Source organism: Ursus arctos, unplaced genomic scaffold (genome assembly GCF_023065955.2).
Source record: "Ursus arctos isolate Adak ecotype North America unplaced genomic scaffold, UrsArc2.0 scaffold_32, whole genome shotgun sequence".
NCBI classification, from domain to species: Eukaryota; Metazoa; Chordata; class Mammalia; order Carnivora; family Ursidae; genus Ursus; species Ursus arctos.
In genome coordinates, this window is record NW_026623008.1 from 7,336,378 (window position 1) to 7,358,771 (window position 22,394).

At 52.4% G+C, this 22,394-nt stretch overlaps 1 protein-coding gene across 1 annotated transcript; it reads left to right on the forward strand.

Annotated features, from left to right (window-relative positions):
- Positions 1 to 70: 70 nt before the first annotated feature.
- Positions 71 to 16,258, forward strand: PGD (phosphogluconate dehydrogenase). Its single transcript, XM_026519873.4, has 13 exons — positions 71 to 211; positions 841 to 916; positions 1,716 to 1,895; positions 3,897 to 3,962; positions 5,124 to 5,242; positions 7,245 to 7,314; positions 9,520 to 9,654; positions 11,393 to 11,582; positions 14,417 to 14,547; positions 14,737 to 14,870; positions 15,268 to 15,367; positions 15,508 to 15,630; positions 15,729 to 16,258. The coding sequence occupies exons 1-13, from the start codon at positions 204 to 206 to the stop codon at positions 15,846 to 15,848; spliced, it is 1,452 nt and encodes a 483-aa protein (XP_026375658.2). The 5' UTR covers positions 71 to 203; the 3' UTR covers positions 15,849 to 16,258.
- The last annotated feature ends 6,136 nt before the right edge of the window (positions 16,259 to 22,394 follow it).

Below are 22,394 nucleotides of genomic sequence, written 5' to 3' on the forward strand. Positions count from 1 at the left end.
AGGTGGGCTAACAGGCGCTGGGGAGAGCCAATGGCGTAGCTGCATAGCTCCGCCCCTTCCTTCCGATTGGTCAGCGCCGGAAGGCCGCGGCCAGGGCCTGGGGGCCCTTGCGGGAGCGGAACTCAGCCTCTGTAGCCGCGCCGCGCGCTCTCAGTTCTTCGGCTCCGCACGCTTTTTCCCAGTCTGCCGCCGCTGCTGCAGCCATGGCCCAGTGAGTGACGGCCTGCAGACCGCTGGGGAACTTTCCGAGGGCTGGCGCGGAGGGCGGAGCCACCCCTGGCGTCGCTTTGACCACGGGGGTCGCGGGAGCCCGGCCTCGTGGCGCCCGGAGCCCCGGACCTTCAGGGTCTCAGCCCCGTCGGGCCCAGGCCCTCTGCCCCTCGCGGCGCCGCCGGGCGGATCCCCGTTTCCAGAAAGGGCTCGGCGGGGAGGGGACCGGCATGGCCGAGGGAAGCCAGGGCCCGAGCCGGAGGGGAAGTGGCTGGACGGTCGGCGGCTGTGCCTGCAGGGGCTTCTCCCCAGTGTGGGAGACGAGGACACCCGCAATGAGTCATTACCGGGTAGACTGGAGCGCAGCAAAGATTGCGTGCCCTCTTCCGTGCAGGATTAGTTGATCTCAAGAGAACCTGAGGTCCTTTGAAGTGGCAGAGTGTAGGGTGGCCTGTCTTTAGTGGCCTGGGAGGTGCGTGCCTGGGTTCTCAGAGGTGAAAGGGAGTAGGGGGACGGGAAAAGGAAGGCAGATGATTCATAGCAAGAACTAGGACACTCTTGGGTCCCTGAGTTGGAATGGATTAGGTGGAACTGATACATTTTTCTTTGTTTCCTTTCCTGGTCTTTTAGAGCTGACATTGCACTGATTGGACTGGCTGTTATGGGCCAGAACTTAATTTTGAACATGAATGACCATGGCTTCGTGGTAAGTCAGGAGGACACACACTCCTCTTGTGGGTTCTTGGTGTGCATTGGAGCACCGCTGCTGATCTCCAAGATCCTATACAACTTGAACTTATTTCTCTTGATGTATTCCCTGTTGCTGCCCATGAGGTTTTTGCAAAGGAAGGAGAAGCACCAGTTCACGGGGTGTGTGTGTGTGTGTGTGTGTGTGTGCAGCTCCACCGTTCTCTGAAGGACAGTCTTGCTGAATACATCTGACAGTTTTGTAAGGTTGCAGCCTGAATAAAGTTACCCAGATCTTTTTTTTTTTTTTTAAGAATTTATTTGAGAGAAAGGGAGAGAGAAAGCACGAGCGGGGGAGGGGCAGAGGGAGAGGAAGAAGCAGACTCCCTGCTGAGCTCCATCCCAGGACCCCAGGATCATGACCTGAGCCGAAGGCAGACACTTAACTGACTGAGCCACCAGGTGCCCCATCTTACCCGTATCTTAAGGAGGAGGAATCCACACTGGGTTCCTAGAACTCTAACTTTATTGCCTAATGAGAACTGGGGTGAGTGAAAGTTTAAATAGTATAAACTCGGAGCTTGTTTCGATACAAAGAGTATGGATGACAAAAGATAACAGTTTGCAGCAGCTGCTTCCTTGATTTGAGTGAGTCCCAATCAGCTAGTGACAGACTGCAGCCTGATTTTCCTCGGGCAGCTGACCTTTGCTTATAGTCATTTCTCTGCGTGGGTATGAGTAGAAGTTTCATTGTCACTTAATCCAGGATCTGAAGTTCTGGGTTCTGGATCTCCTAATCAGACCTTTTGTCCTTCTAGGTTTGTGCTTTCAATAGGACAGTCTCCAAAGTTGATGATTTCTTGGCCAATGAGGCAAAGGGAACTAAAGTGGTTGGTGCTCACTCCTTGGAGGAGATGGTCTCCAAGCTGAAGACCCCGCGGCGGATCATACTGCTCGTGAAGGCTGGTCAGGCTGTTGACGATTTCATTGACAGATTGGTGAGGCCAGCTCTGCTCCCAGCTGCTGCTGGTGGGGCAGCTTTTCTCCTTCAGTCCTACAGCTGTTTCACCAGTTTTTCCTTAAGAGATTTTTTTTTTCTCTTCAATGTCTGGATGTGAACTGCTTAGTTCAGACAAAACAGTGCTTCAGTGTCTCAGTGTTGGTTAACTTGATTGGCACTAAGTAAGTCCACTAATTATCCTCAGGTGGTAATAATGCCATATGTATGAATTTCTGGGACACCAAGAGACATTTCAATTAGAATTCATTAACAGTAGGAACAAAAGAGTAGTAACCTCGGTGTCTATCTTTGATACTCCAAAAAACTTACTGTTTGGGTGTGCATTATGCATGTTTAGTGCTATTCACTAATAAACTTAGTGTCCAAACTTAGGCGTAGATTTCACTTTTTTCAGCGTTTGTATGAAGTAACAGTATGTAAATCGTTGTATAATTTAATATTTATAAATGATGAGATCCCCTTAGGGAATCCTAGGAACTACGTGCTCGGTACTTATTTCTGAATGATTTGTTGGCTCTAGAAAGTATATCTTTTTTGGAAGAGAAAACATATGTGTATGGGCTGCAGTGGGCATGCTAGGGCAGGCGGGTGACCCGGGGCTGAGTGCCCCAGAGCGGGCCTTTGTTGCACTTCTGACCCTGAGCATTAGCTGAAGGGGCCGTGCTTTGTGTAGGTGCTAATTCTGGTTCTTTAACACATCTTAGTCTGACCCCTCCTTTAGTCTCTCCCCCACGGCCCTAGGGCTAGGGGGTGGTGGGCTCACTCTGTCTTCCCCAAGCTGTCCTCTCACAGAAGGGCCGATGGCCACTCACCCACCGGGGTGGCAGTGGGAGAGGAGGAGCCAATGACAACGACAGGTTCTTCCCAAGGGAATGTGCCCGGCAGCGTCTGGTTGAAGCGCTGTTGCTGCGCGTGGTTTCTGGGGCGCCTCTGGGGCCCCTTCCCTCAACACACCTCACTGACAGGCCGTCAGTGGAGACAAGCTCACTGCCAGTGCCCTGCGACCTTGGGTGCTTCTCCCTCCAGCAAAACCCACAAAACCACACACAGCATATGGGTGAAGGGGAACGTGTGGAAATAACTTACGGAGATACGCAAAACCATTCTCAGTAATAGCTCCGGAGAAACCAAAGCATTAGCTGATGGGAAGAAACGTTTCGCTGTGAGAATGTAGTGACAATACACAAAGCCAAGGGATGAACATTCCTTTTCTACGGGAGTCCTGTTAACAGTGGGCGTGACTCTGCAGGGAGAGGAATTTGTAACCAGTGCCCTACCATTAAGAAAAAATGACCTAGAAAGGAAGAACACTGTGATAAGGGAAGGACGTACCAAGCTTTTTGTGTAGCGACATGTAAGCTGGTCACGATTAGCTATAGACGGAAGGGACTGGAAGGTGGTAGCTTATTCTAAAGCATAAGAAAATATGAAGTCATGTTCACCGGATCCTTGTGCAGGGAGACTGAATAATAACTAATAAAGTCAGCCTCGTTGGGCACTGCAGGAAGATGTGCTTGTTCGCGGCCTGGTCTCCTGCCATCTCCAGACAGGGCTGATCACGTCACCGAGTCAGGCACCAAACCAGCTGATGGCTGCTTCTGGAGCCCTACTCTGCTCTGGTCAGATGTTATAGGAAATGATGGGATCCTTTAGAATGAGTCCCGTTCCCAGTGTTCGGGACTGGAAAGCAGCCAGTGGCACACAGTGGAAATACAAAATTTTTCAACTAGGTTTTGGTTGTCGTAAAATTTTAAAGAGAACCATCTTCGTTGTGGAGAGTTCTGACAGGGTAGCTAGCCCCAACCTGGCGCCTAAGGCTCAGCTGCAGCCACAGGGAGGATTACTGAAAATGAAAACAACATGTGCTTTTAGATTGGATTTATCTGGGAGACAGTCTTGTTTGTTTTAATTGGTCAAGATACGTTCTATTTTGTCTTTCATTTCTTTGACCCAACTTAATGCTAGCGTCTGGTTACAGGTACCATTGTTGGACACTGGTGACATCATCATTGATGGAGGAAATTCTGAATACAGAGACACCACAGTAAGTATTCTTCAGTCTAAATTCTTCCCAGTTCTGACAACATTCTAGAAAAAAGTATCAACACACGTGATGAAAGAGGGGACTGTCCTTCTGCAGTGCTGATCCCGGGGCTTTGTGCGGACGCTGCTGTCCTCAGCCTCTGCTTCTGCTGAGTCGTACCTGAGGTCTCCTAGGAAGGACTCCTGCTTAGATGCAGCAGGCAGGCGGTTTGTGCTTAGCTCTTCCCTCCTCCACCAGCAGCCCACGCCACGTCAGCGCACAGCGTGGTTGAGAACCACGGCTTGAGTGGCCTCGTGTGCTGGAGGGAGACCCTGTACCACCTCAAGTGCTGAGTGGCAGGAAGTCATACTCGTAGGAAACCAGCTCTTAAAAACCAAAACACCTTCCCCAAATCCACCAACTCTTAATGGGGTCCTATGGTCCTAGATCTTCCAGGAAAACGAGGATGTATGTTTGGCTTTATTTATTATTTCCCTTTGGGGGAAGGGTAGCTATTTTAAACTTCCATAGATTTATTTTTTCTTTTTATTAAGTAATCTCTGTACCCAACATGGGACTCAAACTCACAACCCCGAGATCAAGAGTCACATGCTTTACTGACTGAGCCAGCCAGGCTCCCTGGATTTTTTTTTTTTTTTTTCCTAACTCCCAACTGAGAGGATTAAATTTCTTTTTAAAATTATTTATTTTAGTATTTATTTATTTTTTTAAGTAGGCTCCACACCCAGTATGGGGCTTGAAGTGAAGACCCTGAGATCAAAAGTTGCGTGCTCTACCACTGAGCCAGCCAGGCGCCCCGGGATAAAGTTCCCTGAATGATCAGGTCATTCTTGGATCCTTGGGTCATTTCAAGTCCAGCGTGGGTTCTCCATACCTGTCTTACACCTCCTCTCATTCATTGGGAGAAACTGTTCTGTTTGTTTTTTTAATTTTTAAAGATTTTATTTATTTATCTGACAGAGAGCACAAGCAGGTGGAGGGGCAGAGGCAGAGGGAGAAGCAGACTGTCCGCTGAGCAGGGAGCCCAATGCGGGGCTCGATCCCAGGACGCTGGGATCATGACCTGAGCCGAAGGCAGACACTTAACTGACTGAGCCATCCAGGTGCCCCTGGGAGAAACTGTTTATGGAAGCATAATGAAATTATTTTTCTCTCGTGTAGAGACGATGTCGCAGCCTCAAGGCCAAGGGAATCTTGTTTGTGGGGAGCGGAGTCAGTGGTGGAGAGGAGGGGGCCCGGTATGGCCCCTCACTTATGCCAGGAGGGGACAAAGAAGCCTGGTGAGTATCAAGGTGCCACCCCCATTTCAGCACAAGGGAGCCTGAGCTGTGGCGGGGGGGGGGGGGGCTGTGGGCATTTCTGCCGCCCTGATCTCTGTGGGCCGGAGCGGTGGAGAGGATGGAAATTGTTCCTTTATCCATACATTTTGCTGCTTTGACATCATATATGTGTGTGTTCTCTGTTATTCCCTCCAAGACTGATACTAGAAGTTTTGCACAGGCTTACAGAGTTCAGAGGCTTTAAGGAAGCTGTTCGAATAATGTCCTAGGCACTGTCTGGACTTAGAAGTCAAGTCTGCCTCTCTCAGTGATGTAGAACCCTAAAATAACTGTTTATTTAATAATCGTCTGAGTAATGGAAAAATCTGACAGGGCCTGTTTTGTCCCTGGGAAAGTGAGGTGGAAGTTTTGTATCTGACTTGGGGAGAAAACAAGTTTTATACTGTTCACTGTGCTGTACATAAGAGGAAGTATTGGTCACGGGGGGGTGGCGGTGATGTAAGAGCGGGGGTGCATAAGGCATAAGGGTAGGGGGCTGAGCGGGACAGAATCAAAATGAAAGGTGCAAGGAATAGTCACAGCCGACGCGCAGACTGAGGGAAGCCGCTGCTGAGACTGCAGAGGGGGCGGCCGGACGGAGGGAGGGGGGTGAGCAGAAGAGAGAGAAACAGAAAAGGAGGCATCCTTCAGAGGGACACGTGGAGAGGTACCATTCTTTTCTGGAGGAGTTTGATTTCCAGATGCGCTAAAACTGTGGTATGTGTTGAAGTAAGGAGTGGTCAAACCTAATTCCCAGAGGCGAAGGGTTTCCCGGGGAAGGTTATTCTTCAAATGACCTCTGATGAGTAAGTCTGGGGATTCTCTGCAGTACGTGAAATCTAAAGATTTTATTTATTTGTTTGTTTGTTTGAGAGAGGGAGAGAGAGAGCGCGCGCATGTCAGCTGGGGGGGGGGATCCCAAGCAGACTCCCCGTTGAGTGCAGAGCCCAACATCGGTCTTAATCTCACAACCCAGAGATCACGACCTGAGCTGACATCAAGAGTCGGAGGCTAACCCCCTGAGCCACCCAGGCGCCCCTGCAGTATGTGAAATCTAGAAGTAGATAGAGGCCTTCCTGCTTCTCAGAAGTTTACAAACGTTTATCTTGGGTGGACACGCAGCCGATACACATGAAAATATTTGACAACACAGAGGTGCTCCAGGTGCTCATTGACTCAGTTTCTCAGACTGTCTGGCAAACTTGAGCATATATAAGACTCATTCAAATCGTTTGCTAAAAGTAACAGGAATGATGGTTAGTACAGTGCTTAATGTGGGGTCGCCTGGGTAGCTGAGTCGGTTAAGCGTCCAACTCTCGATTTCGGCTCGGGTGACGGTCTCAGGGTGGTGAGATCGAGCCCCAGCGGAAGTAGAAGTGGCGCCGTTACCTGAAATGCTCAGTTCGAGTTCAGTGAAGTTCTAAAGCTTCACGCGCAGCTGTCTTAGCTCTGACCCTGAGCAACCCCGGCAGTCCTGTGTCTTTACCAAAAACTTTTCGCGAAGAAGCCTGTATTGGTCAGTAGTGAGGAGAACAGAAGCAGAAAGCCTCGTGGGGCAGTGGGGGGGGTGGAGCGCAGCTGCTTTTTCTCTGGGAAGTCTTGCTGGGTTCTGCGCATGCGGAGTCATGCTGAGCCTGATAACACGCTGGCAGACCGAGGAAAGGCGTCTCCACAGGAACTTCCCTGTTGCTTGCTGTTTGGAGTCACAGCTCCTTTTATAGTGCAAAAGAAATTTCTCCTGGCTTTGATGCTTCCAGCTGGCCTTTCTGTCTTCTCTAACCAGATAGTCTGCAGCCTCTGAGGGCTTACCTCGGGCACTTGGCACAGTCATTACTTTTTTGAAGGTGGGAGGGCACTTGCACCTCCCATTTGAAAGAAAAAGATTGGGCGGGGGTCCTTGAGTATTTAATTGAGATCTCAGTCCCTCTTTTCAGCAGCTAAACTACACGGTTCCTTCCCACAGGCCCCACATCAAGACAATCTTCCAAGGCATCGCTGCGAAAGTGGGAACGGGGGAACCCTGCTGTGACTGGGCAAGTTCTGGCTCTTCTTTCAAGCCAGCCGGTAACACAGGCACAGACATGACAAAGTGCGCAGAGCCAGGACCACCTTGGTGCCAACAGTTAGTTTTGTGACAAGCTTCTCAATCTTGAAGTCGCTAGCACAGCTGAGGCCTAAGATTCATGCCTGTTTTACGTGTCCTTGCGTCTTATCTGACTATTTCAGAGCCTTGAGGTTGGTATTAAAAACAGCCCTCCTCAATTCATGTAAGAGTTGGAATTCTTAAGAAGGCACAGCAGGGATGAGGTGAAGTGAGACTTGTTTTATTAGCAGTGTGACTTCATGAAAATGAAGAAAATGTCAGAATCAAAGGTGGGCTCTGACGGCCTGCATGGAAGGAGGACTGAATGGCTGGTGCTGTCCGATGTCCTGGCCACGGATGTGGAAAATCTCTTTCCTGTAGCTTGGGACGCAGGTATTCTGCGCTGGAACAGAGTATGCGGCGCATGGCCTTTTGCCTTCACAACACGGGAGGGAGGCCTGTGCTCATTCCTGTAGGCCTCCCTTCCTGCATTTTGTGTGGCTGCTGAAACCAGTTTCATCCCGACTGCAGCCTCAGTCCAGGCCGTGGGCGGGAGGAGCACTAGGCTGAGAGACCTGACCTGTGACTCTGGCTCTCTGTTCACTGTGGGACATTAGCGAGTCAGTCAGAAAAGTGTTCTTGTCCGTAGCATATGAGGGGTGGGCTGGGTGGTCTCCGAGGTCTCTTTAGCTCCTAATCCCCTTTATTAGTTTTATTTCGTATGAGGGGGGTAAAAGATGGAAGAAGTCCTGAGGCGTACGAGGAATGAGGGGAGGCCTGACCACACCCGGTGACGGCAGCTGTAGCCCCCGGTGCTGGTCCCTCCATCTTAACCCGTGGTTCCTGAGTCGGGCAAAGTCTGCTTAGGGTGGAGAGAGGCTGGGCTGGATTTGGAGGGTTGAGGATTTTCTCATTAGTATGAAGGACTGGGAAGGGAACTTTCAAGCCTCGACAGTCGATTTTACTACAGTAAAAGGACAGCCACGGTCACTCCTTTGTAGACACACTTAGGACAGAATCATGAAGGAAAACCAGGACTGGCCCTGCTGTGTCTTGATCGAGTCGGGGGTTGACGTTCCATGGCCTCAAGGCTCACTCTCAGGATATTGAGAAAACGGGTACAGATACTGAAAGCAGGCACTCCTTCGTTCGTTCTTGAAGTTACAGGAAGGATGGGGTGAAGTAAGATGTTATTAGCCATGTTGCTAAGCAGCCACAGAGGTGTCAGAATCAGAAGGGGGCAGGTCGGTGTGGAAGCTCGGACGGCGGAAGTCTCTGATGTGAACTCCACCGTGTGGACCCCGGCGGTGACAGCAGAGACGCTCGGGTCAAGCCGAGCCCGGGTCCACGGCGCGGGTGGACGCCTGTCGTGGAGATGGGTGTGGCTGATGCAGAGCCCGCTGCCGCCGAATATTTGACCCCGATACTCCCTTTGTTCTGATTCCTGGCCCACTAAGCGATTTTCAGAGGATCTGGTTCCCCGCGTGGCTCGTCTGTAGGGACAGAATGTGCCGTCGGGCTAACACTTGTAACTACTAAAATCCATAGTTAAGTTTCTTACCCTAAATTCATAAGCTGGCATTCTGACTGTAGACATCTTGCCGACTTTATTATAAATCCGTATCTTGTCAGCTGTGAGACGCTGGCACGGACACGTTTCTGGGCTTACCAGGCTGCGGGCCAGACCGGGGTCTCAGGTCATTTTACCCCTTGGTAGCCATTAGAAACAACTACAGCACATTTATATATTTTTAACAGTGCCAGTGGTTTAGTTAGCCAACTTACCGTAACCCCCGGTGGCTAGGAGAGTGCTGACCTCGGGAAGAGGAGGCCTTTCACTTGAGGGCAGGGCTGGGAGCCAGGGGCCTTCATAACGAGGGAGGGTGGGACAGGCAGGCTGCCGAGCTGTGGGCCTGGAGGCTTGGAAAAGCCTTGGGAGGAACGAATTCAGAGTGAGTTTGAAGGAACACTGGACGGGTGTGAAGCTTGTATTGAATTGTTACATAGTGATGCTTAATTTTAAAAATACTACAGATATTTGCTTCCTATTTGTTATTTTTTGTATGGGGAGGGAGCCTCGCCAAAGAATTTGATGCGGGTGTTTCTGGGGTGTTCCCTGCCTCTGAAGGCCCCCTGGTGCCCGTTGCCCCGACAGGTGGGAGACGAAGGAGCGGGGCATTTCGTGAAGATGGTGCACAATGGGATCGAGTACGGGGACATGCAGCTCATCTGCGAGGCGTACCACCTGATGAGGGACGTGCTGGGCATGGGGCACGACGAGATGGCAAAGGTGAGTCCTGGGCCCTGCCTCCGGGCTGCAGCAGCCGAGCCCTGCTCAGGTGAGAGGGGTTTGCCGGTGACAGTGAAGCCTTCTGCCACCTCCTTTATGTGGTCGTGCTGGTGGCAGGATGGACTCGGCCCCAGGGGCGCGGGCGGCTCAGCGGGTGAAGCGTCTGCCTTCGGCTCAGGTGGCGATCTCAGGGCCCTGGGATCGAGGCCTACGTCGGGCTCTCTGCTTAGGCGAGAGCCTCCTTCTCCCTCTCTCTCACTCTCAGTCTCTTAAGTAAATAAATTAAAAAAAAAATAAAAAAAGATGGACCCAGCCTGATTTAAGGGAAGCTGTCCCATAGGATAGCGAGCCCCTGAGCCGGAAGTCCCCAGAGAATCGTGGCGGTGATCATTAACCACCATTTAGTGGCCCTTCCGGTGTCAGGCCTGTGTCCTTTTATGGTCATTACCTCGTTTGGTTCCCCCCATTGTCCTGTAGGGGAGGTGGCAAAGAAGCTCGCTTTCCTGGTCAGGTTGGGACTGGCTGTTTGACAGTTAATCAAAAGTTAGTCAGAGTGGGGGAAACAAACATTCCCCCCCAACATTTTATTATGAGCCCGATGTTCAAACACACAGCAAAGCTGAAAGAACTTGGTAGTGGACACTGGTGCACACGCCCCCACATTCTCCGGCTAGCATTTTACTACTCGTGCTTTATCGGATGTCTGTCCCTCCCTCTATCAGTTGATCTTCTAAAAATACATTTCAAGGTAAACACCAGTACTCTTTTCTCTGAAGACTTCAGCATCGTTCCTAGGTAAACATTTATTTTAACTGAAAATAGAGGAAGCCACATTCATCGCCAGTCCAGTCCTTTCCTCGAAGTTTGGCTCTGCTGGCCATCATCGTCCTCTTTCTCATCATCTAGAATTTCCACTTCTGGTGACTTTGAGTGGAACATGATTTAGGGACACTTGTTTGCAAGGTGCACACTGCAGAATCCTTCCTGGTATTTTACAGCTTTTCCTCCTTATTTTTTTGTTTTAAAGTTTATTATTTTTTTAGGAATCTCTACACCCAGCATGGGGCTTGAACTCATAACCCCAAGATCAAGAGTTGTACCCCCGACTGACGGAGCCCCCTGGGCGCCCCTCCTCCTAACTTTCAAACGTGTCGTCCCCACTTCATTTCACTGGCTTGCCTTTACTCTTCTTTCCAAAACAGTTTAACTTTATTTTCATAGAAACAGTGCTTTTCTTTTTGTGTGTTCAAATGTAATTGATTTACTTAAAACGTAACGTATTTTTATATACAAGCGCTGTTCTGTATGCCAGGAACTGTCCTAAGTGTTGGGGATGTGGTAGCGAGAAAACCCAAGTCCCTGCCCGCACGGAGCTGGGAAGACATGGTGGTAACTCCACGGACAATGTAACACTAGCTGGTAGTGACTGTTAAACAGAAGAGGAAACGGGGGTGAGGAGTAGGTCAGTGAGCAGGGAAGGCCTCCGAGGAGGCGATGGTGTGGGTCTGAGGGGAGAACCGTGCTGGTCAGCAGCCAGCATCACCAGGCTCAAATCAAATCAGACCGACTCGTGGGGAGCAGAAAACGCAACCCGGGGAGCTGGGCTCAGAGCCGTGAGCCTCGAGGGCGGAGCAGACCGTGAGCCCGGCCAGCACCCGAGGGGAGGGCGGTGAGCCAGGTCGGGGGCCTCCGCGTGGCCCGGCTCCGCTCACGCTGTGCGTCTCACGCCCTGCACTAGGCGTTCGAGGAGTGGAACAAGACGGAGCTCGACTCATTCCTCATTGAAATCACGGCCAGCATTCTCAAGTTCCGGGACGGCGACGGCGGGCACCTGCTGCCGAAGATCAGGGACAGCGCGGGGCAGAAGGGCACGGGGAAGTGGACCGCCATCTCAGCCCTGGAGCACGGCGTTCCCGTCACCCTCATCGGTAACGTGCGGCCTCCGGCCGAAGCCCCTCGTCTCGCTGTTTCGCTCTTGCTGTCCTTCTGGGGGTTGGTGTAGACCGGCCGCCGAGGACGGGGCCTTGGGGAGGACGTGTGCAGCCTTCGTCAGCGCGCGGTGCCTTCTGCTCCGCGGCGTGAGAGGCGACCCTCTTGAATCTGTTCCTGATAAGCTTCTCCCAGTCACGCGGGCTTTGAGGTGCAGGTGGGAGCTCCTGGCTTTCTCATCCACTTCGACCTTTGGGATAGCTGTGGTCTTAGGATTGAGCTGTGGTCAGTGACCTCCATGACTTCCTAATGGGGAAGGTCACGGTAACGAAATTCTTCATACCAGAGTTCACCAGATGACATAAGCTCACGTCCTCAGCATTAATTGTTAATATTTTCATTAGGTTCCCCCCCAATATTTTATTTATTACTTTATTTTATTTAAAGGTTATTTATTTTTAAGTAATCTCTATACCCAACATGGGGCTTGAACTCATGACCCTGAGATCAAAGTCACATGCTCTTCCTACTGAGCCAGCCAGGAGCCCTTCCCCCAGATATTTTTAAAATAAAATATTACCTATACATTTCAGGTCCTTTAATATTCTCTTCCTTCTTTCCTTCCCCCCCCTCCTTTTTTTTAAAAGATTTTATTTATTTATTTGACAGAGAGACAGCCAGCGAGAGAGGGAACACAAGCAGGGGGAGTGGGAGAGGAAGAAGCAGGCCTCCCAGCGGAGCAGGGAGCAGGGAGCCCGATGCGGGGCTCGATCCCAGGATCCTGGGATCACGCCCTGAGCCAAAGGCAGACGCTTAACCACTGAGCCACCCCGGCGCCCCTCCTTCCCCTTTGTTTAGAAGAAAGCCACTATCCTGACCGTTGGTGTGTGTCCTTTCCACACATGTTGTTTCTTTTAGAGGAGCGAGCTAAGCAGTAAACTCAAGAAGACGTGGGGCGAAGGAAATCTTAGAAAGTAGAAATAAACAGAGAACAAATAATAAGAGGATTTATAAAACCACGAGTTGGTCCTTTAGGAATAAAATAGGTGCACTTCTGGCAGGATCGAAAACGGACAGTGAAACAAGGTGCCTTGCGTGCTGAGTGAAAGGCTCATCTTTGCTCCTGGCAGAATGGCTCCCCCGCCCATAAAACAGAGGTTTTCCTCCCTGCTCGTCCGGTTGCAGTTGCCTTTGTCTCCCTGCTGCCCTCCCTGCTGCCCTCCCTCCTGCCCTCGTGCGGTAGGGCTCCCTGCGGCCAGGGCGCCGTGAGGAGGCGCGCGTTGCTGAGGCAGCTCTGGGCCGCGGGCAGGGGACCGAGGGCACGACAGTGGCAGGAGTGTCCGCTGACTGCTCTGCGACAGTATGGTAGGTTCGTGTGAGGGGCTCCGCACCCCTTCCCCCAGTGGAAGGCAGGCCAGGCTTCATCCCCGGGGGGGCGCCCTTCGTGTTCGTTGAACTCATGGGGAAGCACGTCTTCGAGCTGACGCTTGGGTAACCGGGAGGGTTGCGCCACCCCGGCCTCCTTGCACCAGCTGTGTGACAGCGACGCTTCCGGCCCCGGCGCCCAGTCATCGTGAGTGTGCACGGCCGGGGGGGGGGGGGTGCTGCCCGAGGACAGCGATGGCGGCTCGTGGGTTCCGAGTGTGGGCAGTGCTGTCAAGTGGATGGCCGTCCCCGTTCCTCGAAACCGAAGTCCGGAGGTTTTACTTCATTTTGTTTGCAGGGGAAGGATTAGTTAGAGTAATTTACTCTGATTCTATAAATTATCAGTTGAGCAGGTCGCCTTTTCCAAAGGCTAATTTTTGAAGATGTTAAGTGTCTTGACATTAAAGTACTGCATTGAAATGCTTACTCAAATGAAACAAAATTGTGGTCATCGGCGTACTGGAAACTAAACTTCAATAATTAGAAAATGGAGCTTTTGGGGTGCCTGGGTGGCTCAGTCGGTTAAGTGTCTGCCTTCGGCTCAGGTCATGATCCTGGGGTCCTAGGATCGAGCCCCGCGTCGGGCTCCCTGCTCGGCGGAGAGCCTGCTTCTCCCTCTACCTCCACCCCTCCCCTCCTGCTCATGCTCTCTCTCTCTTTTTCTGTCAAAAATTAATAAAATCTTTTAAAAAAAGAAAATGGAGTTTTTGAGGGGCGAGTCTGTTATTTCTCAGTGTCCTGCAGTTTCAGACAACCCCATGTCAAGGCAGGGCCACCGTCGTTGAGCATCTGGCCGAATTCCAAGGCTGCCTGTTACTAACTAGTTTTCAAGGGGTAGTGAGTGCTTCTCAAGAAGAGTCTTTGGTGAGCATTTAAAAATTAAAGTCCTGTCAAGTGAAATTATAATTTTACGTGTGGACCAACAGAGTAATTCTGAATAATAGTGGTTTTGCTTCCTTGTTTTTTCCCCAGAACTCCTCCCTTTTATTTTTTTTTTAAAGATTTTATTTTTAAGTGATCTCCACACCCAGCGTGGGACTCGAACTTACAGCCCCAAGATGATGAGTCACAGGAGCCACGACCGAGCCTGCCAGGCTCTCGGAACTCCCCTTTTGAATTTCATGTTGGTCTTTGGGATTGATATCTACATTTATGTTGGAAGATTGACTTGTTTGGAGTTTTAGTTACCAAATTAACTGTCTAGAGGTTTTTATAAGTTCAAAACTTTTTATAAGTTTAAAAGTTCTTTCTGAGCCAGGTTAAATTTTGTGGCCTAACGCTGACACTTCCAGCTCTTTGTACAATTGGAAATCCAGCTCTTTTTCTAATTTTCCTCATCCTCTCTGGCTTGCGTGTACTCTTTTCTCTCCGGTTTTATGAGTGACCTTCGATCCCCTCCCCTACGCAGGAGAAGCAGTGTTTGCTCGATGCTTATCGTCTCTGAAGGATGAGAGGATTCAAGCTAGCAAAAAGCTGAAGGGTCCCCAAAAGATTCAGTTTGAAGGCGATAAGAAAGCATTCCTGGAGGATATTCGGAAGGTGGGGCCCAGTCCGTTCCGTGGTGGTCTTGGGTGCCTCGGGTGGCAGTGGGGGTGGGAGGACGCGGGAGGCCTGGGCGGGGGTGGCAGAGTCCTGCCCTGTCCTGGTACCACTGTCCACGCTAGGACCCGCACTGCCGGCGGGGAGGACGTGGCTAACTCCAGCTCCGGGGTGTCCGTCCTTCTTCAGGCCCTCTACGCTTCCAAGATCATCTCGTATGCGCAAGGCTTTATGCTGCTAAGACAGGCGGCCACGGAATTTGGCTGGACCCTCAACTACGGTGGCATCGCCCTGATGTGGAGAGGGGGCTGCATCATCAGGAGGTGAGTGCGGGCCACACGCCACGCCACCGTGCTGAGAGCGGTGGTCTCTGCGTCTGTGTGGACGGTGGCCCTGGGACTGGCGCCGTGAGTCCCCTAACTGGCGACAGGACAGGTGTAGGTGGTCATGTCCCACTTTTTTCCTGTATGTCAGCCGTTCTGACTACATTGTCTACACCCTTTAAAGTAGCTCCGTGAGAACCGTCGCGCCCTCTGGCCTTGCGTCTTGGGACTCTGGCTCCCTGTTTTCACTGAGCGAACAGCTGGCTCTGAGGGGTGAGGAGTAACTTGGTGTGTCGCTAGGGTGCGTGTCCGCTTCCGGCTTGTCCCCCTGCTTTCTGCTGGGCACTCAGCGTGCGGAGGTTAAGATTCATGATTTCTTCCCTCTTGATCATTTCAGCGTGTTCCTAGGAAAGATAAAGGACGCATTTGATCGGAACCCACAACTTCAGAATCTGCTACTCGACGACTTCTTTAAGTCAGCTGTCGAAGACTGCCAGGTAGGCCGCGCAGAGCTGGGTGCTGGGAATTTTGTTTTTTCACTTCCCTGCCTCGGTGCACATGGGGTTCTGTCGCTTAGAAAGGAAGCGGATCTCGTCTCCGTGGGCTGACCCCTCGTCTTTGGCTTGTTTTGGCTCAGGGCTCGTGGCGGCGGGCGGTGAGCACCGGGGTCCAGGCGGGCATCCCCATGCCCTGCTTCACCACGGCCCTTTCCTTCTATGACGGCTACAGACACGAGATGCTCCCGGCCAACCTCATCCAGGTGAGCTTTCCGAGCAGGTGGTGGACGGTAACCCGGCTGGTGCCTCACGGCGGCCTGTCCACGCGTTATTCCAACCAACCCGACTTCTCGTTTTCCAGGCTCAGCGGGATTACTTCGGGGCTCACACTTACGAACTCTTAGCCAAACCCGGACAGTTTATCCACACTAACTGGACAGGCCATGGTGGCAGCGTGTCGTCCTCTTCCTACAATGCCTGATCAGGCCGGTCCCCCGCCACGATCCCCCGGACTGGGACATTCCACTGGCCGCACGACACTGCTTACACAGCCCTCCGCCCTCCTCTGCTCAGACCTCAGAAGATAAAGTCCCATAAGAGATCCTGAAAGTCACCGTGCGCGCACGTGTGAAGGAGCTCTGCAAGGAGCACTGTGCCCTCTGCCCTAGCCTCCCGGGGCCGAGCAGGAGGCGAGCATGTGCGCGCTGGCGTGAATCAGCTCCGGGGAGCCGTTTTCCACGCGTCCCTGTGCTGAGGGAGGCGGGGCGGTTCCCCTGCTAGAGGCACCCGCAGATGGGAAGGGCTTCTGTGGGATTTGCTCAAACTGGAACCTTTGTATCACGTCGTAGATTCCCCATTTTTCTCTACTTAATAAAAGGTACTTTCAATGTCTGCTTCTTCTCTAGACTCTTCTGTATCTCCCCTCGGCCACACTGAGCCATTCTCGCCACTGGCAGAAAGGTGTGCGGCCCGTTTCGGCACATGGGAGCCTGTTTCCTTCTAGCCTTGTTCACTTTTTCCTCTCCATTAAAACAACAACAACAACAAAAACCCCTCCAGAACAATACGAGAAACACCAAAGTTAGGATCCTGATGAACTGTGCCGGGAAGGACGAGGAGGCGACACAGGGACCCGAGTGTTTTCTCAGGTTGGGCGCTGGGTCCACGGATGTTCACCGACACAGTCTTCGTGCCTTTTGTGTGTTGTGTGCCACGCTTCGTACGAAATGTTTTAGGGAGCTACATTTCAGTGACACGGGGGGCTCAGTGTGCCCTGCCTCATTCCCCCTCCTGGGCCCGCCTCTTTCTGTTCGTCCCTAAGCCCGGCGCAGGGGCGTGGGGTGGGAACGTTAGCAACCTAAGCCTACTCCTTGAATCCGGCCTTTTCACTCCATCTTGTTTACTTAAGACGTCCTGCTGGCGTGCTTACTGATAGTGTCGTGTGGCCTGGCGCCAGGTAATTGTTTTATTCCAGCAGCTTAACTCCAGAAGACTTCTCTGGAATGCTTACAAAGTCCTGCGAGTATCCTAGAATAGAGCAAAGGGCTTCCTTGTTTTGACAGCTGGTGTGTAATCTGACCTCTGACCTCTTTCAGAAAGTGCAGGGGCTCGCAGAGCTGACATGGGAGGCGATCCTTTTCATTAAATGTTTAGCTTTTGAAGCTCTCAACCTGGATGTGAGTACTTAGCTGGACGCGGCTCTGTCACCCTTCCCCACCCCCGCCTTCAAGTAGAGGTGCTGCGTCACTGCTCAAGACAGCATTTTGTTTTTCTTTTGAAGATTTTATTTGTCAGAGAGAGGGAAAGAGAGAGAGCACAAGCAAGGGGAGCGGCCAGCAGAGGAAGAAGCAGGCTCCTCGCTGAGCAGGGAGCCCGACCTGGGACTCGATCCCAGGACCCTGGGATCGTGACCTGAGCCGAAGGCAGACGCATCACCAGCTGAGCCACCCAGGCACCCCGACAGGGTTTTTTTTTTTTTTTTAAGGGATGTGAACCCCTCGATGCAGCTTTCCTCCCAGGTGATCTCTGACCACTCGCTCTGAGGCGGACAGGCGCTGCTAGGATGGAGAGCGCGTTCCTCCGAAGAGACGCGAAGTGCGGGGTGGGAGGCTAAGCGTCGAAAGCGTGGAATGTAAAGCTGGACCGTCTGAAATCCTACCGATCACGTGCAATAGAACTAGGCTCTGCTCAGCATCCAGAAGCTATGAAGCCTCAGATCAGCAACCCCCCCACTAGCTGTAGGGCTTTCGGCAAATTATTTACCATCCCTGCTCCCAGTTTTCTCATTTGTAAGACGGGATAATAGTACCTGTCTCCTCAAGGCTGTTTTGTGCATTCATGGAGTGAAGAACAGGCCAGGGCCTGGAGGTAATAAGCACCTCTGTGTGGCGTTATTGCCACTGCAGGCCGCACCTGTCCCTGAAGCAGCGGGATTTCTGCGGTTTAGACACCAGTTTACGTCTCAGCGCCCAGCGGTGAGTTCGCTCTGCAAGCCCAGCCTCAGGACGGTCCTGGTGGCGTCCTCCGTGTGCCACACGGCCGGGCGTGGCAGTTGGGACAAACGCCTTCCAGGGGGCGGTGGAGGCCGGGGGAGCTTCTCAAACTACACAAGCCCCTAGCGCCGGGGGTGGGTCTTGAGGAAAAGGGCAGATTCGGATTCAGCAGGACGGGGTAAGGCCCCGCGCTGGGCATTTCTAACTGGCTCCCAGGCGATGCCACGCGGGCCACGGACCAGACAGAAGATCCGAGCGCACAGGTGGACTCGGCAGCAGCGCCCAAGGCCTCCACCTGCCAGTTCTTCATCTGCACAGCGGGGCTGGGAACGACTTCCCCAGGTTACCGGGGCGATGAGTGAGATCACGCAGGTACTTGGCACAGCACCCGGCACACAGCGAGGGCACAATAAGAGGAAGCTGTTTGTCCTGTTAAGGAAAGTGACAGTCTTTTGCCGAGGCCCTTGCTGGGGTGACTGTTTTTACTAGAAAGGCGCTCGTGCTGTTTGAGTTTTACATCCTGGGACGGACCTGAAAAACAGATCAGTGAAACCTCGGTTCGCCCCTGGAAGGTCAGCCCCGCCGTGACCTCTCCGTTGCTCTGCACATCACTGCCCCTCTGTGCCCGTGTACTTTCTCGTCTGCACAGAAGGGGCGGTGAGACTCCCTCACAGAGCTGTTCTGAGGCCGACATCAGTGCCCGCCCCACAGGGACAGCTCTGCAGGGTTGGCTGTCACTTACCAGCTCCTGTGCCAGGTGGCGGGCCAGCAGCTCTGAACGTGCTGGAGGTGAGCACACAGGGGTTCTGGCCCATGCGGGGACAGACTGGTGGCTACTCCAGGAAAGGGCCTCTCTGGGCAGAAATCCTAGGCCCACTAATGGCTTCAGCCACAGCTTCTGCTTCATTTGGGACAGAGAGGTTGTTGGTAAAGACCGATGCATCAGACATGGGAGCAGACAGGATTTCTCAGCAAGGGGACTTCAGGCAGGGGACTGACAGGTGTTAGACATTCACCGACGCCGACGTGGAGCCCCTCCTTTCAGGAGAGGCAGAGGGGCTTCAGGACAGGTGTCCTTCTCTTAGCACGTACATTAGTATATACGTAACATGTCCACAGTCCAGGAACGCTGCACGTTGCTCCAGTTACCGCTGAGCGGTGTATAGGAAACTGCCCTAAACTCAGGTAATAACCATCTTTATCCTAATTCTGTGGCTTGGGAGCTGGAAGGGCACAGGGGCATAGCTTGTCTCTGTTCCACAGTATCTGGGCCTCAGCAAAGGCTTGAAAGCTCGGGACCACTCCGTGGCTGCGGTCACTCGGAGGGGGTCTGTCCGCTTCATTCATCTGGTGGTCGATGCTGGCTGCGGGGACCTCAGCTAGGGCTGAGATGTGGCCTCGCCGTGTGGCCTCGGGCTGCCTCACGGCATGGCAGCCTCCGGCGCGGCGACCTTCTTCCCCGGGGGCTCGGCTCCCAAGCTGGGTGTTCCAAGTAACAAAGCAGGCACGACGTTGCCTTTGAAGACCGAACCGTGGGCGCCGTACAGCGTTATTTCCGCCACTTTATGTCAGTTACAAGCAAGTCATAAGCACCCCAGATTCAACGGGTGGAGGACGAGACGCTACCCCTCGATGGCAGCGTGGGCCACGTTCTAGAGGAGCACGTGGGTCAGGAGATATTGGCTCGATTTTTCGAGCCGGTATCTGTCACCTATGCTTCCCCGGAAAAAGACCATTTGTGACATGGAGGAGTCAGGACCTCTGGCCCTATTTGGGCGTTTTCCTGAGTGTCTCCCACTGTATAAATGGCACATACAGGAATAGAATAATAACTGTGCGCCAGGCGCCGTTGGAGGTGAACTCCATCAACACCACGCCCTCTGAAGCAGGTACTGTCACTCCGCCCAGGGTACAAACCAAGCACACGGATGGTCTGGTTACCCCTGACGCACTGTAACCAGACCACGGCCGCCAGAGCCCCTGCACTCGACCCCTGCACCGCCTTCCTGCTCGCGTGCACAATCCACACCTCCGCTCGGCCACCGGCACGCTTCCGGAGCACCTGCCACGTGCCGAGCGCTGGGCCAGGGACGGCGTGTCCATGGGGAGGGCAGCAGTCCTGACCTCGGGAGCTGACAGAATCCACATGACAGCCAAAGGAGATTGATTGTTTAAAATCAGCATTTTACAGGGCAATTTTAGAGGAAAAAAATGATGACCGTTATTGAAGTTTAAGTCATGGCCCCCTTTTTAATGCAGCTGAAAAGGATCCAGGAAGCCCGCAAATGTCCCCATTTTACCTACGCCGAGGGCGTGCGCTCGGAAGCCAGGCTGCGGCTAACCCGATCTGGGCTCCACCACTTCCCAGCATGTTAATCTCTGTGCTCTGGGACCAAGTCCTCTCACCTCTGTGACCTTGTTCCCTCACATATCAAATGGGGTACCAGTACCTACCTGTGAGGGCAGCTGAGAGATGAAACAGGCGTCTAGAACAGCCCAGGAGCTAGTAAGCCCTGGGGAAGGTAGCATCACTGCCGGCAGGGCCAATCTTATTTCACAACGTGGCACAACGCTGACATCTAGTGGCCAGTGGGCGTGGCTGGTTCCTTACCGGGCAAAATCCCTCCCTCCAAACAGATCCATTCTCGGTGACGAAATACCTCAGCTCTGGACCTTCCTCTATCAGACTCTGAAGTCCGTGGGTATTCCGCAGACCACTAGAATAACTAGAATAAAGCCATTGCTTTATTTGCACATATATATGTGTATATAATTTTTTTTTAGAGAGGGCGGGGTGGCAGAGGGGGAGGGAGTGAGAGAATCCCAAGCGGACTCCCCACACAGTGCGCAGCCCGATGTGGGTCTCAGTCTCAGGATCCTGAGATCAGGACCTGAGCCAAAATCAAGAGTCAGATGCCTAACCGACTGAGCCACCCAGGCGCCCTGGGAAGCAACTGCTTTAAAATGAGATAACATGCAAGGTACAAAGCATAGAAACTGCCCAGGAGATAACCGTGACTATTTTTGAGCACTTAGGTGCAATTTTGGCCTCACAACCACTCTCTGATGTTAGTACTAGGGCCCCCACTCTGTAAATGCAGGAACTGGGGCTTGGAGAGTTTCTGTGGCTTGCCCTGGCTCCCAAAGCTCGTGATAGGGGCTGGGCTCCGAACCCGAGTTCTGGGCCTACAGCTGGAGCTCTCCACCTGCTCCCAGCCCACTCCATGCCTGCCGGCTCCCTTCTTTCCTGCTGGAGACCAGAGAGTGGCAGCGTGAGGGGCAGAACTGGGCCTGCCAAGGCACAGGCTGCATATCAGCGACATACCGTGAGAGGCCTGTCCTGCATGGCACTGGGAACCATCCCAGGGGACGGGACACCGGGACTCTCTCAGGGAGCAGTGGGGAAAAGAGGCCAGAGGCACCTGTCATCTCAGACGCAGTGGAAATCGATCAGAAGGCGGATTCCTCCAAAAAGAGTTTCTCTGGGTTTTGGCCTTCGGCACACTTGTGAGGCTTGGAGGCACTTCCGTGGAAGAGGAAGACCAAGAGGGGCCTGTGGGCTTCCCTTTAATTGTAAAAGACACACACACACTAGTTAAGAAATGCAGAATACAGGGGCGCCTGGGTGGCTCAGTCGTTAAGCATCTGCCTTCGGCTCAGGGCGTGATCCCAGCGGTCTAGGATCGAGCCCCACATCAGGCTCCTCTGCTGGAAGCCTGCTTCTTCCTCTCCCACTCCCCCTGCTTGTGTTCCCTCTCTCTCTGGATGTCTCTCTCTCTGTCAAATAAATAAATAAAATCTTTAAAAAAAAAAAAAGAAGAAATGCAGAATACAGGAATATATTAAGTGAAAATCTGAGTGTCTTTATTGCCTTCTCTTCAACTCACTGCTCAGAAGTTAACTGTATTTGTCATGTATCCTTCCAGCTCTTTCTATTCCTTTCAAATATCCCACATCTCTATATGGATGCATATGCTCTTCTTTTAAAACAAAAAAAAAAGGTTAGTCGGTTCATACCGGTCTGCAAGTCTTCTATCCCTTAATGTCCTCATTCTATAAACTGGCAATTAAAATATGTTAGCGCTTCAGGTTTCTAAGAACCCTTTATAGATTATTTTGAAGAATAAAATCTTCAGGTTACACAAATAATCACCCCTAATAACTTTGTATGTCAAATCTCTGCCTCCTCGACCCCCCCACTTAGGATTCAGCAAAGATGTGGGACAGTTGCAGGTGAGGGGCCAAAAGCAAATCCTTGTGGGATTCTGCCCCCACAATTTCTCCCTTCACCCCCGCCCACCCCTTTCTCCACAGAGGTGTCAAGAGGGGAGGTTGCCTGTGGATTCTTTCAGTTGAGCACCCTTCTTTTCTTCCTTAGTTTCAGATTAGTCAGGAAAGGCCGATGATTTTCAGGGCACTGGAAGGTGTTCGGAATACCCTCCGGAGCTCTCAACGCTCGCCTCCCTATGCAGTCAAAAGTGAACACAACCCTAAGCCCTAAGTGGGAGGACGTCCAAGGAGTGTTGTTTTCTCCC